General features: G+C 50.0%; 1 protein-coding gene and 1 long non-coding RNA gene across 3 annotated transcripts; both read left to right on the forward strand.

The window, feature by feature from the left end:
- The first annotated feature begins 24 nt into the window (after window positions 1-24).
- Window positions 25-4225, forward strand: LOC116786748. Its single transcript, XR_004357072.1, has 2 exons — window positions 25-1970; window positions 4076-4225. It is a non-coding gene; the product is annotated as an uncharacterized LOC116786748 (long non-coding RNA).
- Window positions 4226-4634: 409 nt separating this feature from the next.
- Window positions 4635-22286, forward strand: CBX6 (chromobox 6). Of its 2 annotated transcripts, none has more exons than XM_032687605.1 (5): window positions 4635-4751; window positions 4890-4933; window positions 5087-5152; window positions 5366-5432; window positions 13504-22286. In XM_032687605.1, exons 1-5 carry the CDS (start codon window positions 4683-4685, stop codon window positions 14473-14475), a joined length of 1218 nt encoding a protein of 405 aa, XP_032543496.1. In that variant the 5' UTR covers window positions 4635-4682; the 3' UTR covers window positions 14476-22286. The 2 variants fall into 2 exon arrangements, with proteins under 2 accessions (XP_032543496.1, XP_032543497.1); XM_032687606.1 differs by having other exon boundaries at window positions 13558-22286.
- The last annotated feature ends 354 nt before the right edge of the window (window positions 22287-22640 follow it).

Below are 22640 nucleotides of genomic sequence, written 5' to 3' on the forward strand. Positions count from 1 at the left end.
ACAGCTGAATTATTTTCCACCAGTCACTTCTATTGGTATAAACGTGCAGTGCAGCTGGAAAAAGAATGGAAAATGTGCGTGCATGCGTGAGAAAGATCAGTAAAAAAGGATCGATGAAGAATGGAGCCTGCAAAAGGCTGTTTCTGACATTACTCATTGCTTTGATTGGAGGAGGTCAGGTTTTTATTAATTTTTAACCCACTGGGTATGTTAGAGCTGTACAGAGGTGAGCTGGGACGGTTGGTCTTTTGATGGATTATAATTTGAAGAGGAGAATGGCAGTGTCAGGATGACTGCTGCTCTGGGTTTAGGGAGTTCTCAATATCCTTGCACAAGGCTGTGGTGCCAGGACAGCTCTGCCAGCACCAGGAGAGTGCTGATGTGCCCTGTATCGTGTCTCTTACAGGAATGGAGAAAGTCTGAGGCAAGGCCTGGGCTGCCAGGCACGCTCCACACTGGTTGCCATCAGGGAAGCAGCTCTCCTCTATGCCAAAGCCTCTAGTGGATTGTCTTGCAGGGCTTCCAGGGACCTCTTCAGGAGTACAGCTGCTCCTGGGCAGAGTTTGACCCCTGGTTCATCCCAGGTAATGCAGGGCTTAGCCAAGGAGCCCGTGTACTGGAACTGCTGATACTCCTTGGAGAGAATCCCAAATGTCAGTCCACTTCAGTGTCTGACTTGCTCCCTCGAGGCATGTCCCTCTCCATCCTCTGTGGAGGGGCAGGATAAGCTGTTTATGGAGGTACCTCAGGAAGCGAATGGGGCTGCCCGAGATGCCTTTAATAGGCGTAAGGTGGGGGTGAGCCCTGCACCTGAGCACAGCTGTGATGTCAATCACAAAAACATGCAGAGCAAAAGCAGAGGGGGATGGGATGCATTTCCTGAGTTGGTCATGGCTCAAGGCAGTGTGATTAGGTCTTGCCCATGTTACCAAAGCACAGTCAGCATGCTTGCCTCGAGCCAGGGCGGCTGGAGCTGAGTGATGGCATTGGAGCAGGACTCCAGCCAGCCACTTACTCTCTGGCAGCAGCAGCAGCGAGCGAGTCAGGTAAAGTTGGAAGAAACTGCAGTGCAGAGTTACGGGAAAGCCTACTCTGGAGGTTGTGCCTTCCTACCCCTGCCAATGCTGCAGAAGGTGGCTGGCAGTAGAAACTCACAACAGCTTGTCCTTTTGCATGCATGTGTTGGTTAGATTAAAGGTTAATCTGAGCAGAACTTCTGTTTTTTAATAATCTGTTGCTATGCCACCCCTCCGATCCGTGCAGTGCAGCTGGCTTGCCTTGCACCGCTCTCCCCTTTGGCTGCCCCAGAACAAGGCCACTCGGCAAGAGGGGAACCACACGGTTTGGGCAGCTCGGTGTTCTCTGAGAAGCACAGGGTGAAATGCAGTGCGTGTGACCCCTGCAATGGCACCTCCTGTCCATTCAGTGCCACACATCTTCCCTGTTCTTGGTCCTTCTTTTTCCAGCATTTTACTCACCAAGCCACTGTTTTTGAATCAAGAATGCAATAAACCTGGGGGACTTGTGTAATGCAAGCAGCAGCCTGGGCAGCTGAGCCTGCTTTGGGCCCAGGGATATCATAGCACCCCAGCGGTGTAGGCCCAGCACAAACCCCATTGGCCTTCTCCTCTCTCTGCTACATCAAAAAGTTAGTGGGCTGGAGGGATGGTTGTTCTGACCGCTTCTTGGGCCATGCTGAGCCACCTGTACCTGGTGTGTGGGGAGGTACATGGTCAGCTCCGAGGGATCTGCCTTTGCTTGCGTGTATTCCAGAGTTGCAGCAGTGAAATCTCAGCCCATTTTGACCTGGATGACCACAGGGTTGCTGAGTGCGCGCAGCTGTGTCCACTCCTGGGGTAGGTGAGGGAGTGACCGTTTCCGTGCCAAAATCTGCTGCTGCTGACAGTGACCTCCCTGGAGCAAACAGCAGTGGAGTCAGTCGATCGACCCTTGGAGCTCTTCTCATGGAGGTAAGTGCTGCTGTTCCTGACGGGTCCATAGGAAATGAGCCTGGAGGCAGCTACCGGCTTTGAGCGGGTGAGTTTCCCATTATCAAGCGTCATTTAAAAGATACATAAAAACATTCTTGCACCTGCTGCTCTCTTCGTATGCCCGTATACCGCTGGGCAGTGATTCTGGTAAGAAAGGTGGTGTTGCTTCTCCAAAGCTTATTGCTTCCCAGTGCTAGCAAGAAGTGCTACAGTGTATCCTACGGCACCAGAGTCTTGCAGACAGCGAGGTGCCAGAAAAATGTTTTATTCGGTGTCTGTAGTGAACAATAGCTTTTTCCGGGAGAGCCATCTTCCCAGGTGGGTTTTTTTTTTTTAAAGTGTTTTTCTGGAAATGTGAATGAAACAAAGGAAACACCCAACAATGCCCTGAGCAGCTGGATATTCTGCTACTATTTTGCTTTCTGAGAGTAAAAGTTAGATGAAAGTGTTAGGCAACACCTGTGCAATGGCAGTTTGCAGTGATTTGAGCAGTCGCTGTGGCTGGAAAGAAGGTTCTGCTGACAGATAGAAGGAGAAAATAACTAGAAAGAGCACGTGGAACTCTGAAATGCTACTGCCCCTTCTGATCCATGGATCAGGAGTGCCTTGTGCTCCTGCCCCGAGGCAAGGTGTGCTGTTCATGACCCATGTGTCTGTTGGGGGACAAGACCACCAGTCTTGGCCGCTGCACCTGTGTTTGTGTAGCGATGTAAAGACTTTTACCCCTTTTAATTTGGGGGTGGCTGCTTTTTAGGGTGGACGATATTGCTGGTTGAAAGTTCGGTTACTTGACACTGAGTTACAAGTGTAAAAGCAGTCGTTTAAACAAAGTGAACAGTAACAAATACGCTAATTTAAATGTGGATGGTGTTAATAAACACTTAATGTGCAAAGTTAAAAAAGTGAAAAGCAAAACGCAATGGGTGTGATGGACTTGCTCTTTTGAAGTCACCTTCAAGCGTATGAGGAATTGAGATTAAAATAAGCGGGGTCTGGGGAAACAGGGCAGTTCAGAAGAACTTGTCCCACTCTAGGTGAGAGTCTCAGGTTTTGTTCTTGCCTGGCCCGTGAAGCCAAATACCTGAGAAAGGGCCTCTTACAGCCTATTCTGGAAGTGAGAGATATGACCTAAATGCAGTATTATCAGTGGTGAAGCATGCTGTGGTTCAGTCCCTGACCACAGAAACACCTCAGTTCTCTGAATTGTTCGCATCTCGTGGACCAGGGTCCATGTGACTGTCCATCTACTGTCTCTGTCAGTATTCAGCAACCTCTCTGTTCACCCCCCTTCAAATGGGGACACAGTGGTAAGGAGCAGGTCCTCTCCCGAGTCACTTTTCCTCTAGGCAGGGAGCTTGTGGCGGCTGCAACATTTCAGCTGCTAAGGTGAGAAAGAACAAAACACTCTGACAGATCTTGGCTGAATCGCAGGTAGTGAGGAAAACATTCATTTTCCTACCTGCCTGTCTTGACTTTGGGAATTCCATCTCTGCTAGTACTGAAGTTATAGCCATAATATAGCCGTTTCTGGAATATCCTCCTCCTGGGTGAAACCCCTGAGCCGGAGGTGGAAAGGGAAGGTGAGTACAAGTGGAGAAAGGGTTAGTGAAGGCCACAAGGGCTGTGAGTGCTTACTGGCAGGCCAGCTGAGGAATAGGTAGCAGAGGAATGCCAGTGCTCTGCAGGTACCTGCTGATATCATGGTGGGTTGAAAAAGAGCAGCAAAAGCAAGTTGGCCGTTGCCTATGGCCCTCATCACAGGTCCCACTTTTTCCAGAGGGTATCTGAAATGTACCCTCTCTTCACCCAAAAAACAGGTGAGAATTAAAGCAGGAGAACAAGCTGTGCCAGGTGGTACCTCCAGCTGAGGGAGGACCCTGAGCTCCACATGACAACAGCTGCAGGGCTGTAAGCTTCCATTTTGAGTCCCAGAGAACGATTTTTGACTGAGTTTTTTGTTTCATTGTCTTTATAGCACCTGCAAGAGAGTGTAAAGCACGCTGCAAATTAATTAGGGTTTTGCAGAAACAGTCAGGGCAGGAAATTCCTCTAAGTGACTTAACATTTTTCTGGGTTTTTTACAGGTTTATGTAGCATGCTTGGCCCATTTACCTTGCAGTACCTTATACTGGCTCAAAAACTGGACCTTATACTGGCACAAAACCTGTACCTTGTGCTGGCACACATGCACGCCGGCCAAACAGAGAAAAGAAATAAAGATAACAAGGATTTAAGCGCCTTTATTGCTGATTTTTGCCATTGGTGGGTGCCTTGGGGCTGTCTGCTTCCCCGCTGGCGAGAGGGGGGTGACGGTGCATCTGCAGCGGGAGGAGAGGCGGCTGCCGCCATTGTTTTAAGTGAAAAAAAGGCCCCGTTCGGGCGGGAAGGGGCAACGCCGCCGCCACACTGGGGGTCTGCCCGGGCGGGATTCTCTCCCCATTCCTCCGTTCCCTTCCCCGCTGCGCCGCCGTCCCGCGGGTCCGGGGGCGCGGCCCCTTTAAGGGCCTTTCACCGCGGGCAGTTGGGGGGGTCACGCGCGGCCGCGGCGGGAGGGGGCGCGCGGGCGTGCGCGAGCCAGCGGCGGCGGCACGAGGAGGGCGGGGCCGGCGGGCAGGGGGCGGGGCGGCGCGCGCGGGCGGGCGGGATTATTATGGGCTGTGGGCGCCGCCGCCGCTGAGGGGGAGCAGCAAGATGGAGCTGTCTGCAGTGGGGGAGCGCGTCTTCGCCGCCGAGTCCATCATCAAGCGCCGCATCCGAAAGGTGAGGGGCCGCCCCGGGTGGGGCCGCGGGACCCCCTGCCCTGCTCCTCGCTGCTGGGCCGCTCCGCTGGCCCGACCGCCGGCCCCCCGCCTCAACATCTCCCCCCTCCCCCCCTATTTTCTCCCCCGTGTGTTGCAGGGGCGCATCGAGTACCTGGTGAAATGGAAAGGCTGGGCCATCAAGTGAGTGCATCCCGCCCGGGCTGCGGGGGTGGGGGGCATTGGCTGGGGCAGAATGTGATGGGGGCGGGGGGGAGGGTGTCCCTGTGTACAGCTCCGGAGGGATTTGGGCGCTAACTCCTTCGCTTGTCCTCCCCGCTGCTCCCGCCCCGGCAGGTACAGCACCTGGGAACCCGAGGAGAACATCCTGGACTCCCGCCTCATCGCCGCCTTCGAGCAGAAGTGAGTACTCATCCCCCACCCCAGGCCGGGGGGGCTGCAGCAGCAGGTTTGGCTTTGGGTGGGCGAGCGGGAAAGAGTGTCCAGGCTCTCCTTGTTTCTTTTTTATCTTTTTTTTTTTCTTTTTCTTTTTTTTTTTTTTTAAATCAAACTTGTATACTTCTGTTTCTCCTTTGGGAAAAGTTTTAACTTCTTGACAAATTTGACTCCCTAAAGGGAACGAGAGCGTGAGCTGTACGGGCCCAAGAAGAGAGGACCTAAACCTAAAACTTTTCTGCTGAAGGTAACTCTTATTTAAATAACTCGGGCCTAGCCAAATGTCTCTCAAACCTTTCCGGTGCATGCCCTTGGAAGGACTGGACTTTCAAGTGACTTGTGCCTGATGCCTGGCTCTGGGAGCGCGGGGAAAACCGGCAGGAAAGGGGGAGGGTGGGCAGAGGCACAGAAGCGTGTGAAGGGAGAGCGAGTGTGCGTGCGACGGGTGCCTCAGCAGGACGATCGGCACACGCAGATGTGCATGGTGAGGCTGCAATCTCTTTTTCCAATATCCTCTCCCTCTCACGGCCTTCTGCTGCCGCAGTGGAGAGCTAACCAGCCCTGCTCCCTGTTCCTTCAGCAGCCTGTTCCATCCAGCTCGTGCTCTGCAACTTAGCAGCACGCTGAGCGGTCAGGCAGCTGAGGTGGGAATCCCTCTGCCACTTGTACTCCTCTGATTGTGTTTCAGGATGTAGGTGCTCCATAGGAGTTTCATGAAGGGTTCATGTTTTGATCTATAAACTGCAAGCTTGTTTTGCATTTGAGGAGGGCAGAGGGGGGTGGGTGAGGAGGAGGAGTATTTTACCTCTGCATAGGATGGCAACTGAAGTTTTCAGTTCTCCTCTTATAGACTTAACATCTCTGCAAGAAGATGTTGTCATAGCATCTCTGCTCCCTTGCAACGAGGAGCAAGGAAGAGAGTCCCTAGTGCAGGCCCTCCCTGTATTTTTTACTTTCTCTTCTTAAAAGCACCAGTAGCTGTGTGACTGCTATGTGAGCTTTGTGTATTTATTAGTTTACAGACAAAGCACCTTGCTCTACTCCTCTCTTCCCTCCTTTTCCTCTCCAACTGTCACAATCTCAGACTTCAAATGAGCATAGAAGGAACACAGCCTTGTATAGTTCAGACAGATGAGCAAGTCCACAGCTTCCCTGGTTTCATTCTGCTATAAAGCCCTGGAACAGCCGGTGTGGACCCTGTGGTAAGGCATCGCTATCACCAAGTCATTCTGTGGCTTTGGGCAACTCATTTAGCCTTTGTGTGTGTTTCCCCATCTGTGAAACAGGTTAATACTTTCCTTTGCCTGGCAGCAGTAGGAGCTTTACTCAAGTCAGCGCAGCACTTTTAACTGCATGAGCACTGGAAAGAGCAGTGAGGGGTAGGGTGTCACCTCTTCTTTGCTTTGAGAGGATATAATGAAGCACACGGAAGAAATGCAGGAACAGGCATATTCTGATGCTCTTCCTAAAACCCATGAGACTGCGGTAGTCCTCGGAAAGTCCTGCTGATGGAACTGTCCTTCTCCCTCATTGCCTGTTTTTCTGCTAACAGTGTTCTGTGTCTGCAGACTGAGAATTACAAACATATCTGATACGTACTAGCTCTTATGCTATATTCAGGGGAACCAGACTAGTTGGCTTTTCTCTTTCTGGCAGTCATGCATTAAATGTAACCCTTGTGTTTAGATTTCCAACAGTGCAGAGGAACACTTAAAGGGAAACCACCAGTTTAAAATAGTTCTCTGAGTTAAAAAATACTGGTATTTGTAACACCTGACACTGTTCAGAGCTGTAGAGGAATGATTATGCTCTGTGTAATCAGTTTCTTTTATTTTTGATTCCGAATGTGATATGGCAAAATCCATTGCCATATTACTCATTTAAAAAAAAAATCAATCATTTTCACTCATCTAAAAAACCAAAACCAACCCCCAAACTCAAAACCCACTCATTGCTTCTCTTCTCCCCTTGCTCTTTAAAACCCCCCTAAACTTAGAACCTGAATTATTCAACAGTATCCTTTGAATCACGTCGGTGACACGTTTCTGTGGCACATCTTCCTTCTGCCAGCTCCTCAAACAGTAATGAAAACCTGTAGGTTTGTGGAGCTGGCTCACTATTTTGTAGAAGGTGGATTGTGATGGGGGAGCAAGATTAACTCTCGTGGCTGGTGCCACGTTGTGGGAGAGGCTGGCAGGGCAGAGCACTTCCACTGCCACTTGGTTTGCACCTCTGGGAAACAGAGCTGGCGGAACTGTTAATGCTCTGACTTGCTCTTCCTCTGTGACTTCGGATCCTACCCTAAAAATAACACCCCAGGCCAGGCAGCAAGAAGTAACTCTATCTCAGCCAGCCCTATCTGAACTTGTTTGCGCTCCATTCAGGCAAACCACAATCAACACAGCTGTGGGTAGAATTGTGACAGAGACACTGTGATGGTTTGCATCCCTCGTCAGTCCTTCTGACCCACTGAAGATGCACGTTTGATCTCTGCCAGCCCCGCAGCACCGGTGCTGATATGGGAGGAGTGGGACTGCCTCACGCATCACTAACAGTGTTTTCAGTTCTTTCAGCTGCAGAATCTCTCGCCAGTGAGAATTTCGGAAGCGAGGGAAGAAATTTGATTCTTGTATCCCAGAGGGAGTATTTGGAGTTGGCAGTTAGAACAATATTCTTTTTGATCTGTTAACTGAACAGATTAGATCTGGTTGCACTGATTTTTAAGCAGAAGTCTGGCCTAGGACCGCTTTGGTAGACTAATCTGCCCTGAACTTGGTGGCTCTCTAGGATTTTTCATGTGTATCAGTGCTTAAACTTAGGCTTCTGAGTCTCTGGGATGGCATCAAAATAAGTGCCCTGAAACGCCGCTCAGTCCCTTGGGCTGTGTGGGTGTTTTAGCTTGCAGTTGAGGCTCGGTTTATCCTGGGATTAGTTCTCAAAAGTTGCAGATAGGCACCCAGAGGGATTTGCAGAAAGCATTCCAGCAGGTTAGTGGCCCACGCCTTTGGAAAAGCTTTGAAAAGCTGCATCTTTGACCACCTGCTGCCTTTGTAAGCCAGGCTCCTGCTTCTAACACTTGCCCTTTCCATCAGACTGCAGAGGCAACTTACAGTCCAGATTTTGTAAGATCACTGTCAAGATGGCCAATGTTGAAAGCAACCCCTGCAAACTTGAACTGCAGAGTTTTGGGCAGGAAGTGGGTCTTTATCCTCTGCATACTAGGGGCAAACTTTCCCACAGCTGAGATCAGGCTTGGTGGGAGGTTGTAATTCTTGGGAGGCTGCTGGTATGCTGCAGCCTTGTGCTGAGCGGTGGGAAGTCGAGTCCTTGGTCTGAAACAGGCAGCACTGTACGTAAGGCTCTTACCTTACTACTTAGGTGTCTGGCAGAAGTCATCCTTGAGGACAGGCCCTTAGGCTGCGGGTCAGAGTGGAAGCTGGTGTGAGGTTAGAAAGAGATACAGCACATGCTGGAGTGATCTTCCTCCTCTTCTTCTCCTGCTCGATTTACTCTTTTTATTTTGCTTTTCCCTAGGCACTCTGCTGTGCGGAATGCAAAACTCACCAACTCATCTAATAAAGTCGAGCAAGTGCTGTTCAGAGACAGAGCCCGATCTGCAAGCTCAGTGGGTGGCTGGCAAAGACCCTTAGTTGGGCTGGCCATAAATACTAAGGGGACAAGGGTGGAGAAGGTTAATGGGAAGGAAGAAGTAAGGGAGAACAGAGTAAAGGAGATTCTTAGTGGGAGAGTGGGGGAAGAAGGGGCTGAGCAGCGTGGTGCTCTGTCACTTTGCCCTTTCTTGAACTCTGAAGTTGGAATTGGGTTTCTTTTGATCTCCTCCCTGTTTGTAAATTATCCCCGAGCGGTTTGAAAACAGACCATTCCCCTTTGTAGCATTTTGTTCCCCATCCAGAGGGAAACTTTAGTTTATGGCAGTGTTGCTTGGGAGAACTGTGCTATGAACTGGCTTGCTTTTGCCTTGTCACTTGGAAGACTGCAGAAGAAAGAGGGTGATAAAAAGGCAGAATGGCAGCCAAAAAGGGGAAAGAAGAGCTCTTGCGAATGCTGTTTGGAGCAAGGACTGTGGGAATGCAGGTGGAGAATAAAAGACAAAGCAGACCCAGTAATTTATGAGAGAATTGTGCTGCTATGGTGCAGCAGCACTACTGGAATTGGCTTGATTTTGAAATAATTAACTAGAAATCCATTTTGCCTTACAAGATCTTTGTTTTGGTTTTTTTTTTTTCTTCCAAATTGGAGAGATTTGATACAAATCAGGTAAGAGAGGCCTTTCTAAGCACATGTCCATGTATGTGCTTGCGTGTCTCAGTGTGTTAAGGGAATAAATGAACAAACATGCTTTCTGGGCCTCGAGGGACATTTATTCAGAAATAGTAGGGAATGGGGGAGATACACTAGTTCCCAGGGGCAATGAGGGAGAGCTGTACAAGATAAATAAAGGTGATACGTATCCCAGAGGGGAAGAGGGGGAAGGGAAGCAATCCTAGCAATTGGCTTGCTCTCGTGACAGAGCACTGCAGCAAGCCTCCAGAAGCTGCATCCTGATGTAGGCTGAGCTGTAAGCAGAAAGTGAATTACTTTGTATACATGCTGAGTACCTCTTCAGTGGTGAGCACATCCTGCGGGTGAAAACAGCAAAACCCAGAGACGTAGCTTCCATTTGGAAGACTTGTGAGCAAAGTAGAAAACTGTAGTGACACAGCTGAAAGGATTGAATGGGTTTGTTTTTTCAAAGACCTTATGCTCATATGGCTTGTGAGTGTGATCAAGAAGTGGATCCGTAGCAGGGAGAAGTGCGCTTCCAATAGATAAAACTGAATGCTGAATCTTCTCCAAATCTGAGGTAGCAAGTTACTTAATGTAAAGTTGGAAGCAGGGGAAGGAGAGCCCAGAAAATGTGCTGTCCTCTGCAGTGAAGGGGTGAGTTTGCATAGTTGATGTCTGAATAAACCTGATCCTGTGCTTCACAAGTGAGAGGGCTCTGGGGGTTGGTCTTAGATAACGCATCTGATACTATTTTTTCTTGAAACCTTACCTGGAAAAACAATCTCAAGGTAAGCTGAATATTTGCATATTGCTCTTTGGAACTTGCATTGAAGCTTGTCGCTGGGAATAGTAGTGTAGCACCAGGGGAGGACTGTTGGGTCCCAACTTATCCTCTCTCTTAATATTATCTGGCCAAAGGTATTGATGCTGCTTGCAGTCTACCTGGAGACTACTGGAACTGGAATTTAATAAACGCAGACAGCTGAAACACGAGTTAGAAGCAGCTTCAGCCTTGAGGAAGTGCCCCAGAAGTAACTGGAAATGCAGACACATAGCTAGTTAAGGAGACCTAGTGGTTCTGGCACACTGGAGAAGTCCCAGCCCTGCAGCAGGGCTCTGCACTAGCTGCTGTGCAAGCGCAAAACCAAGACAGGTCTCTCTGTCAAAACAGGACGAGAGCTGATTAATGTGCACAGGCAGAGAAAGTAAAATCAGTAGGACTGTGGAAGTGGCCAGGCTGTGACCATTCCAGTATCATCACTTCATTTAATGTGATTGATGGGAAGCTTTGCTGAAGAATTTTGGGGTGTGCAAGGAAACTGAGGGTGTTTGTGACTGCTTCCCCCACCCCTGTGAGAAGCTGCCTTCTTTCCCATGGGTAATGGATGGCGGTACTGATGGAAGGTGGCAATTAGATTTGACTTGGAGCAGAATGGCACAGAGGGGGCAGAACTCACTTCAAGGCATGATTACAGGGTATGGAATTAATCTGAAAGATGTGCAGTGTTGGCAGCAGAAGAGGCCCTGAAAGATACCTGTGTCTATCTGCTGAAGCTGTAGATGAAGGATTTTCACTAGTGCATCTGTCTGCACCCTCTGCCTGGCTTTCCTGTCCTGCATTTTGGAATGGGACATTGTGTTGCACTTTGCTCTCTGCTGAGCAGTGGTAAATTAGTGAGAAGCCTAAAGCACAAGAGCAGCAGTGCTAGAAGGGCTAGCTGTGATGGGGAAGGGGAGGGAAAAGAAGAGTAAATTTGTTAATTCAGGCTATGCTGATATGTAATGTCAGAAAGCAAACTGTAGCTTGTCCTTGTGTCTGCCATCTGCTTCAGAGGGATGTGTGAGGAGAGGGAGCAAGCACAGCCTGTGCCTGTGACCTCCTGACAGGGTCTGTGGTGTCTCCAAGTTATGTATTGATGAGGTGGGATGGGGAGAGTTGGTACGTGGCCTTGGGAGTTCATCTGCTGCTGCTACTGGGCTCCAGCCTGTAGCATGCCTGCAATAGGAACTGTGTCTAATTATTTTCTCAACAGTTTGGGCCATGGAGCAACGTGCAAGGCTGAACAAAGAGAAACTAGCTGGACACTGGGATGCTTCCTGCTATGGCAGGATGTGTTTGGGTTTGTGTGTGCTGGGAACACTTCCCTCTAGCTAGGTGGAAACAGCCCTGTTTCTTAATGTGGAGAGAGTCTGTGCCTGCCTTGGCGGTTGTGTCATCTTCTCCCTATTTCTTTGTCAGTTGGCTAACGCAGAGTTCCTGGTCTGAGTGAGCCTTCAGTCTGTGTTTTCTTGTACAGCTCAAGAAGGAGGCCTCATTTTTGCAGCTGTTTTAAAGCCAGGATACAAGGTAACACTGAAGGCCGTGGTCGTCCACTGTTAGCCCGAGAGGAACAAAATGTCTTCACATCTCCGTTCTCAGCTAGTTTGGGATCTTCTGCGGTTCCCATAGGGATCTCAGTGGGAGAAGAGGGGCACTGGGTAACAGCAAAGCTCTGAGCTGTGGGGCCAGGGTTTTGAGCTTTTTGTGCAGTGACTGGCTGGGCCCCTCGCTTAGATCTGTTAGATCCCGGCCTTTACACACACATTTTTTTCCCTGGGCGTTTCTCTGGTAGGAGGCACAGCCTGCAGGGTGACAAAGGAGATGGAGTTGAGTGCTAAGCTCTTAGCTGGCAAGAAGCCATCCCGATCTTGGCGTGTGCAAGGGGCAACGGGATGGAAAAGTTAGGGAGGAAAAGCAGCTGTCGTCTTCCAGCACTGCAGTTCTTGCTGTGCCCACGAGGTGGGGGAAGCTGCTCACTGGATGGGAAATCGCAGGGGGGCTCTCCTGTCCCCTCCAGGCCTTTGTGACTTCTACCTATCACCACTGCTGAGAGGGAATATGGAAGCAGGTTGATTTGGGCTAGTAGCAGGGTGCAGGTGGGAGGCTGAGCTCTAAAACCAACAGTGCTCTGGTGGGGTGTGATGTAAGAATGTACTCTGGGTTTCCATGCCCACAGGGTCTTCAGGTCATACAGCACCAGCTTACCAATGAAACTGTTGTTCCTGCTGCCAGAAAATGTTCCTGTCTCTGGTACATGAACCAGGGCAGGTTTTGGAACTATCTCCAAGCACCAGAAGAGCTTAAAAGTCTTGTTCCCCTGGCCTGGCTCTTGGGGAGAGCTGGCACAGCACAGCTGAACTAGTGCTGTTCCTGCTCTGATTCAGTACTAGGTTTTAAACAAGTGTGGTGTTTAAAGGGACAAGACAGTCTCTTCTTTGGAGGTGCGGTTAAAACTTGACTTGAATTCCAGCTGGCCTAATCTCTGGCTTTAAGCATTGGACCTTGCTTGACAGCACAGTAAGGATGAATGACTTGCTTGTGACCCTAATTAGAAATGAGCTTCAGATCTCCTCATTTCTTGTGTTTAGCTAAGACAACTCCATCAGACCACTCTCACGTGCCTCCATCTTTGTTCCTCAAGACCCCCTTCTACCGTGCTTTCCAGAGATGATTCTGGCTGTGGGAGGAGAAGAGGAAACTGAACGCATTACTCTTCCTCTCTAGTACTCATGTTGTACAAGATACAATCCCCAGTCTTGGGACTAGTATGTAATTCTGAGTGCTAACTCAGCACTAACAGCCCCAGTTTCTAGGAGGATGCTGGCTTGTTTGGCTGACAGTGGAGGGTTGTGTATGTTTGCTGGTGATGACCCGGGGGGCCTTGGAGACCACTGACTGTAACCATGAAACATGCCTGGGGAATTGGCAGTTTCTCCCTGGGGAAAGCACGTGTCAACAGGAGCACAGTTTAGGGAGACATTAGCTGCCTGAAAAGGATAGAGACAATGCCTCATGCCTATCTGGGGGCTGTGCCGTAGCTATCAGTAGCCTGTAGGTGTGTACCCATGCTTATCATTAATGTTGGATATAAATGTGACATAGCATTGCTGGTGAGTGCTTGGCCTCAGGTGAGCAATGCCTGGTTTGAGATTTGGTTGCACCTAGGCTGCCTCTCTGACCCTGTTTGTTTTCTTTCTCCCCACCACTGCAGGCTCGGGCCCAAGCGGAGGCCCTCCACATTGGGGATGTACACTTTTCTGTCAAGCCTGGTTCTAGTACCTCCTCTCCCAAGCTCCACTCCAGTGCCGCAGTGCACCGGCTCAAGAAAGACATCCGGCGATGCCACCGCATGTCCCGGCGCCCCTTGCCCCGTCCAGATCCCCAGAACAGCGGGAGCGTGGGTGGTGGGGCCGGCATTCGTCCTCCTGTCTCCCCCTTCTCGGAGACCGTCCGCATCATCAACCGTAAGGTGAAACCCCGCGAGCCCAAACGCAGCCGCATCATCCTCAACCTCAAAGTCATTGACAAAGGTGGGAAGCCAGCCAATGGGACCGGGGGCCTGGCTCGGCCCAAGATTCCGTCCCGAAACCGTGTCATTGGCAAGAGCAAAAAGTTCAGCGAGAGCGTCCTCCGCACCCAGATCCGCCACATGAAGTTTGGCACCTTTTCCCTCTACAATAAGCCGTCTGCTGCGCCTACCCCCTCTTTGGAGGGCAAGGGGGAGGCAGAAGGCTCCCAGGCAGCCTCCTGTGGGCTCATTATGGGCTCCACCCCCTATGATGCTCCCAGCTCCAGCTCCTCTGGCTGCCCATCACCCGCTCCCCACTCCTCCTCTGACCCAGATGATTCCCCTCCAAAGCTGCTCCCCGAGACCCTCAGCCCAGCCATCCCCGACTGGCGTGAGTCAGAGGTCCTTGACCTCTCGATCCCACCCGAGTCGGCTGCCACCAGCAAGCGTTCTCCCTCAGGAGGGTGCAGCGGGGGGCAGACGCCCTCCTTGTCTCTCTCCTCTTCTGACCCAGAGCAGGAGGCCGGCGACTGGCGTCCTGAGATGTCCCCTTGCTCAAACGTGGTGGTCACGGATGTCACCAGCAACCTCCTCACCGTAACCATCAAGGAGTTCTGTAACGCAGAGGATTTTGAGAAGGTGGCGGCGGGTGGTGGTGGAGGAGGCAGCAAGTGAGCGGCCAGGTCCTCCCACTCCAGGGGCGTGGGGGGAGCTCTACCTGCGAGAACTCGTGGTGTGAATGGCTGTCCTTAGTTCTCTCCTTCTCCCCTTGGCTGTCCCTCTGCCCTCACTGCCACCCTTCCTCCTTTCCTCCTGCCCACTTCCTCTTACCTGGAGGCTGGAGCGTGTCAGTGGGGCTGTGGGAGCACCCCCTGTTCCTGGGTGTTAGTGCCACTGGGAGGAGGCAGGGAGGGTTGTGGTGGGGCTGGGGAGTGATTGTTTGTCCTTGAATGTGGTGTTGTCCAACAGGCGGTGGAGCCTTTGGGACCGAGGGATGGGTGAGCATGTGTCTGTGTGCCTGTGCAGGTGGTGAGGAAGGTGCTGCTCTTCCTCATTACCCTTCCATCTTTGACAAAACTGAAGGGGAGCTCCAGACCCTTGAGGGAAGGATGTAAGAGGATTGGAGCCCTTGCCCACGTCCTCCAAACCTTCTCCCACAATGTGCATGCAGTCTCTTCCATTCCTATGTTTTCCCCTTGCCATGAGTACGATCCTGCCATCCTTTCCCCTCGTGGCCTGTGGCCTGGATCTGCCCTCTCCTCTACTGTCCTCATGGCAGTTGCTGATCCAGATGCCCCCAGAGTGAGGGGAAGAAGGGCAGGTGAAGTGTCATGCCTGGAAGGTGCTTGAGACAAAGCTGGGGCGGTAGGGGTGCCCCATGCAGCATATGCCCCATATTGGCTTCCCCTTTCCTTTGACTATTGGTGCTACCTTGGCAGTTGTATGGGTGCTTTCAGGTGCCCTGGTCCCTCCCCTTCTCCTGCATTTTCCAGCTTGCTCAGCTCTGCAGGAGAAAGGGAAGAAAAGAGAAGAGGAGACTGCTTCCAGCCCAGATCTTCCTCCTGATGTTCATCACTTGCACTTGATCAGGGGAGAGGGCATGAAATGCCCTTCCCTGGCCTTTCTGTGGTGGAAGTGGGAGTGGGCTGTGCATCCACCCTTCAGTCTGGGGGAAGATGACGCCAACAGCATGATGCTGCCCCAGCCAGGTGAGGCTGGTCTCCTGCCTTGTGTGTAAGCTTCCCCCAGCCCTCTTTGCTTCCTCTTGCTCCCTCCAAAGGAGGGAGGGGCAGATGCTAAGGCAGGTCATTTACTCTTCCTGCTTCCTTTTGCTTCTCCTGCTCTCCCCTCCCTGTGGTGGGTGGCCTGGAAGAGGTTTCCCCTCTTGTCTTTTCAGCATCTGAAACAGCCCTTACAACTGTCAACCAAAGGTGCTCATAAGAAATACCCGTCTCTCTCACACCATATGCATGTGTGCTGGGATCTCTTTCCCCAAAGCTCCTGTGAGCTGATCTAGAAATTCCTTCTCTTCACCCCTAGCAAGTAGGAGGGAGCAAGACCACAGCTTGCTGTTCTTTGCCCAAGCTCCCTCTTTCCTGACCACCTTTGTTCACATCCAAAATAAGCTCTTTTTTACCTGCCGTTTCTGGCTTGCTCTGTTTCTGTGTGGGTCCTAAACTTCACGGTGAGATGCCGTTCCTTTGGTCTCTACTTCCTCTACTCTCACAGGACTCGGCCTGTAGGGGCAAGGAAAAGAGGTGCTGTTCAATCAGTGGGAGAACCTCACCCTTTCATCCCTGTCCCTGGATGGGGCAAAGGGGTGTCACTTCCACATAACATGCTGTAGAGGTGAAAAGGGTGGAAATATTCCCCATGCCAGGGCTCATTTACTTACAGACCTACCCTGGGTGGGTAAACACAATTGGAATTGGCCCCTCTGGTGCTTTCACACAAGGATGCTCAGGAACTGCTGGCTTTAAGGAGTGCTTTCATGTGGAGTAGCGATTTTGTGGTTGCAGTGATCTGAGGGTAGAAGGGAGGCAATTTGTGGGAGGGAAGTAATATTTGTCTGCCCAAGGGACGTCGTCAGAGTGGTAGAGGGATAGACTGGCTTCTGACCTTAATTAGAGCTTCTGTGCCCAGAGCTTGTCTATTCTTTTCCTCCAGTGCCTGGGTTGGTGTAATAAAATCTTTGCTGTCCTCCCTACAAACCTCGTCTCACAGCAGGTGGCATTTCAAGCTGTGGGTCACTGTGATTTTACAGCAGTTGCGGTTGGGTGTCTGTGCAGACAGTCCGAGGGGGATTCCAGGTGCTGTTAGCACCACCCTTTGTACACCTCTTTCTTTTTCTTTCCTTGATTAAAGAGCATAGTGGACTCTTTGGGGATGTGCTTTCGTTCACAGCTAAAGCTAGGGGCAGGGAGAAAGAGACTTCCCTGATCCATTCACCAAGCTAAGGCTTCCTATAACTTGTTGGACTTGTGTGCGTGTCTGTATTAATACCTGCTTGTATTTTTCGTGGGGGTTGGGATTTTGGTTTCTGGTTTTTTTGTTTGGTTTTTTGGGGTTTTTTTCATCTTTCCTGTGCCTGGTACACCCAAGGATCCCTTATTTTAGCATAGCCTATCCATTTGACTGCAGCTTCAAAGATGAGCAGTTTGTAGGCATAGGGAAAAACTCTTTCTTAGGAAAATAGCGAGGAGGTTCTTCTCTTTTTCCTCTCCCTTCTGAACAAGAACTAATCTGTGGCTGCAAGATAAGAGGAGCTGCTTTGTGGGGTGGATGCAAACCAGCCAGTCACTTTAGGTTGTTAAGTTACTGTTTGGTGTGTATGTGGTGATGTGTTTTGTTTTGTGGTATCAAGGTTCTGAAAAAAATATTGAAGCGTTTAAGTGGGAGATAAAAGGGAACTTTAATAGGAAACTCTTGATGTGTTTTGGCCAAGATGTGTTGCTTGGCAGAATTCTTTTCCCCAGTGTCTCTTGTATGGTGTTCTTTGGGGGCAAGGGGCAGGAATTGTTTAATTGAAGGGGTTTTGCCTTTCTCCAGAGTGACAAAGCAAGGGAACTGTCTGTGAAGAGGAAAACAGTGGGTCACTGTAGGGATGCTCCGCAAGGACTTTCTTCGTGCAGTGAGGAAATGAGAGGACTTGTTGCAGCAGAGAACTTGTGCAGGAGATCCTCTGTGGAGGAAGAAGGGAGTATGATCCGGCTTGCAGACACAACTTACCTGCTTGTGTGACAAATCCCTCCCTGGGTGGGTCACCAGGTGGGAACCAAACCCTGAACCTCTGGATCCGAAATGAGGATCCTGTGCTGTTTTGAGTTAGAGGTTTGCTAACTTGAATGCAGCAGCAACCTCAAGTTCCCTCAGGTGGACAAGACACTTGAGGCTGACTAACCCTACCTTCGTATTCACGTGGGTGATGCTCCTCCTTCTGAATTTTTGCCCTTGCTCCTTATGGTGGAGATGGGAAAGAAGATTCATCCATGCCTTTTAAAAAGGGCATGGAATTGAGGGAGGAGTTTATTTGAAAGTATCCCTTTCCCTTCCCAATAACCCCTAGAAAAAAAACCCAACAAAAACAGGGAAGTATTCTCTGTGTCTGTGCCATGTTTGTTCTCGTTGTCGTGTTTTTAGAGGAGATTTTATGATGGAGTGGAAAAAGTGAAATGATTAGTTTTGCATAAAAAAAGAAAAGTTTTAAAAAAAATTTCTACAGGGAGAGAGCGAGAGAGAGTTTAAAAATGAATAATAAATGCAGTGATTGCACAAATTGTAGTGGTATTAGATGGTCCTTAGGGAAAAGAGTATTTTGTAGTATCGAAGCATGTATGTCTGGGATGGTGTTTGGCTTGCTTGAACTGGAGGGAAAGGCATTCTAGGACTAAGCAGCGATCTCTGAGCTGAAAAGGCAAGTTGCATGTTGGAGGAACCCTGTCTACAAACCTTTCCCGTCCTTGCCTCCCAAGTGTTGGAGTGACTTCCCTTCCCTCCCATACCTCTCCTGTGAGCTAAGGTGGAGTCTCCAAGTGGTTTTCTGGCCGAGCGGCCCTCAGAAATGGCCAGTCACGTTCTGCCAGAATGTGAATCAGGCCATCAACATGGAAACAGTAGACTTACTTTGCATGCACAGCAAGCTGCTAAGATTTGGGGTTGGCATGTACTTTTCCTGCCAAGTTGCTGTCTCTTCTCTTTTCCGTCCCTTATATCCAAGCAAAATTAATCATGGTGGGCTTATTTCCTGGGAAGCAGATATGCCTCCCCTCTGTAGGGTCTCTTACCTTCTTCCAGCATCAGGTGGGGAGTGGCATTTTTCTGTATAGGATTCACCACATCAGGACAGAGAATGGAGTCCCATTGGTATGTAGTCCAGTGTCTCTTCTCCAACAGTGGCTGGATCTTCAGAAGCAGATGAGAGAGCTGCCTTGTGTGCTCTGAAGATGTTGCTGAGTGAGGTGTACCCTCTTCTTGAGGCCAGCAAATGTTGGAAGTCTTTGGGATGGGGAGGGGAGATGAACACCCTGATGGGACTCTGCTCAAGTAGGGCAGCCTTCTGCTTCAGCTTCCTGCAGGGTGGCGGGGCAGAGTTGCCCGAACGTTCCTTCAGAGCGAGAGGGAACTCTTGTGTGCTGGCTTCCTCATCCAGGATGTCTGCTGGGTGTTCATCTGGTGTATGGGAGTGCCTGGAGGAAGAGGGAAGCTACCAGATGTTGGTGTCTGAACAGAAGGTGGCAAGCAGGGACACCTGGACAGCTTTTCTTCTCTGGACTTCTCTGGTGCCCTTGGCTTTGCAGTGGCGGATGACAGATGTCTTGATGCCTCCGATAGCCTGGGCTGCTCCTGGGAACTTCTCCTCTCTTTGCCTATTGAGCTCTGTCAGTGCTTCCCACAGCTTTTTACTTGGAGCAGCAGCCTCCTGTCTTGTGCCCTCTTCTCACTGAGCAGAGTGGGACTGGGGAGGCGTGAAGCTAATGAGATACAAGCTCCTTTTGGGATGGAAAACAGAAATAGTGTGGTGAGCAGGCCCAGCTGTGGTGAGCCTCTGCTTAATTTCTGTTTTCAAAAGAGAAAGGGAGCATTTCTCTGGGTCTCCCCTTCCTGAAGTTCCCAGGGAGATTTTATGAAATAAAAAAAAAAAAAAAGAAAAAAAAAAAAAAAGAAAAAACCACAATTATGCTTTTTACCAGGTAGGAGCTGTCTCTGAGCTGAGTCTTCCTAGGGATTTCACTCCCTTCTCCAGCCCCTCTTTGTAGAGGAGGCTTCGGCAGCTCCCAGTGTTTGGAGATGATCACCTTCCTGGGGACCTCCTGGCAGAAGGAGGTTGCCATGCTGAAGGATGGTTTCCTGAGTCGCTCACACTTTTGCCAGTTCCAAGTCATGGCATTAGTGGGGCTGCTCAGGAGCCAGGCCCTTCTTACCAGGGGGGTGTAACAAACCTGGAGTGCGTGTTTGGCTAAGTGCTTATTTTTCCCTTTGCCTCTTTCCCCACTTTCTGACAAGACTTTTTCCTCCTTGCCTGGCGCATCCTTTTACTCCAATGTCGCTTGCTTTTGCTGCATTTTTCAACTGCCCAATAATCACGCAAGAGCTGGGATCTTATTTACTTTTTATATATAAATATATGAATATAAAAGAAACCTCCCTCTCTCCTCTTTCTCCCCTGTGCGCAGCCTTCCTAATTTCCGCTCTGAAGGTGGTCTGCTGTAAAGGGTTAGTTTGAGGTCAGGGATTTGGTGTCTCCTGGGTTCTGTTCCTTCTTGGCTTGCCATGGCCTTTCTCTCAGCTATGTCACTGCTCTGTGTCTCTGTCTCCCTCATGAGAAGGGGATGGGGGTGGAGGGGACCATCCTGCTGAGGGTGCTGGCAGCCCAACTCTCGAGGCATTTGCACAGAGACGGAGTTCTGAGCATTGCTTCAGAAATCCCCCACTCCCTGTCCGTGCTTCCTTCCCCAGGTAACTCCAGGAAGTATCTTCATTTCACCAATGCTTTGGGGTTGAGCAAATAAGTGTCTTTATTTTCTTTTTTACTTACATTTTTGATGTCCTTCCCCAGAGTGCAATGTGTATGATTTCTTTTTGGGGGGTGTAGATGGGAGGAGATGTTGGAGTCTCTCTCCGTCCTCACCTTGGCCTTTCTGTCCTCTGCTCCTTTCCCATTTCAGCGTTGCCCTCTGTCTGACTGGTGTGGTCAGAGGCATTTGCACCCTTGTCTGTGCAGTGTCAGCCTTGGCACCAGAAGCTTCGTGTGTGTTCTGCGTGGTGCATCTGAGATGCCCTGTGTTCCACCTGCCTCACCTGTAAGGATGTGGCAGGGCCCTGAGTTCTTCTTTCTTCCTTTCTCTAAACTTCTCCTTCCAGGAGTGAAGGGAGATATAGTCAGTTCCCCTTCCTGGGGTGGTGGGCTGTCTCTGGCAGCTCTTCTGTCCCTTCCAGCTTCTCTGTGGTGGGAAATTTATATTTCCAGGGCCATCCAAAAGCACAGTACTTGGAGTGAGGGTCCTTCCACCTCAGATAAGTGCTGTGCTTTGAGCTGGCTCCCTCCAGCCACTGGTAGATGGCACTGTGATGGAGGAATGGGGATACCCTCTGCACTCCTGGGCTGAGCAGAGCTGGGAAGGGGACAGCAAGCACCATGCTGTGGCACAGGGAAAAGTCAGGTGACAGAAGAGCAGCAAGATGCAGTCAGGGCGATGCCACCTTCAGCAGTAGCTCAGAAAATGTATCTGGTGGGAGGGAAGGGGCATGGTTGGGACATGCAGATAAAGTGTTAATTCCCACTGCAGGGCCTTGGTTCTTCATTCCTTGCTTAGCTGAGTACTTAGAGCTCACACTAAACCTCTGGAATGTAGTTGGGTGGGTCAAAACACTTGGTGGGGCTTCAGGGCCTCATAGGACTAGTGGGGCCCATTTATGCTCCTGAGCAGCCCCCCAGCTGCTCTTCAGGTTGGTTGCTCTTCAGCTACTTGGAAGGAGCCTGCTGCTTCCGGCCCCCAGCTGCAAAGGGGGACGGACTCTTAGGTCAAATTCTCAAACAGAACAAAAAAATTAATCGTGATGACTTTTTTTAGAAAAGAGTTGTCATGCCTGCGCCTCCCCCAAGCAAATGAACTTTGTGTGCTGTCCTCCCTCCTCTTCTCTCCTCTGCCATTAAGCCTTGTATGCTCCCAAAGAATAGAGGAGACTCTATTTTGGGATTTTTTTTTCCCCCGTTTGTTTTCTTTTTGCATAGAAAGTTGTCTGCTGGTGGTGAAGGACAGGGGCCTCCCTCATCTGTTCCTTCCTTTCACCTTCCCCTGTGCCAAGCTTAGGCTCAACTCCTGCAGATTCCTGCAAACACTGAACTTGGAGTAGGCGAGTAACCCCGCTGAGTTCTGTGGTACTTGGGTGCTTCAGATTCTGCCTGTGCTTGAGCTTTGGCAGCATCAGAGCCCTATCCTTTCTCTTGGAGAAGGTCAGCCCTGACTCATAAAAGTGCTGATAGTTCTGGTGCAACCCATTTCTCTCTTCATTTCCCCTCACTTGGCATACAAAGTGAAGGTGGTAATTTTTTTTTAATTTAAGATAAACCTAAATATGTATCTTGTAATTTTTTTTATTTTGAAAAAAATGCATTTAAGGATTGTGCACGGATGAATTGTATATCTATATATTATTTTTTTTGTCTTGCAGTTTTCATTTTAAATATAGTGTTTGTTTTGTTTTGTTTTGTTTTTTAATCCAGTTCCCAGCTGGCTAAACTCTGTCTAGAGTGGATGGGTGGGAGGCATAGCCATTGGAGGGGTGATTCAATCATCCCTTCTCTTGGTGCTTCCCACAAGAAAATGGTTTGCTCCAGGTTTGGGGGTGGGGGTTGTGCTAATTACTCTTGTATTCTTGTACATTTTGTTCTTTCTGCTGCTCTTGAATATTGTATCAATGCCAGAAATGGGGAGTTAAAAATTAAAACAAAAAATTAACCCCAATAAATTGTTACATTCCAAACTCTGTTATTGTTTCCTTGGGTGGGCTGTGACCTGTGGAGTGGGGAGCAGGGGTGCTGAAAGAGCTGCCCTGAGCCAGCAGGGATCAGCTCTGCAGTCAAACACAAACACGCTTGGTACCTTCCTGGGCACTGTGCATCAGTCCTAGTCTGAGTCTTTGGACATTTCTGGACACAGAGAAGCTGACAAAAGTCAAGAGAATTCTGGAATGTTAAGGGAATAGGGAGCACTTCACGAAGGCCAAGCTGTAGCAACCCCTGCTTCCAAAATGCTTTGGAGAATCTCCCATGGGTGTCCCACATCCTTTTCTTTTAAAAATGAAATTAGATCTGAGTACAACCTAGCACTTGGTGGCTA

The sequence above is a fragment of the Chiroxiphia lanceolata genome, chromosome 5 (genome assembly GCF_009829145.1).
Source record: "Chiroxiphia lanceolata isolate bChiLan1 chromosome 5, bChiLan1.pri, whole genome shotgun sequence".
NCBI lineage: Eukaryota > Metazoa > Chordata > Aves > Passeriformes > Pipridae > Chiroxiphia > Chiroxiphia lanceolata.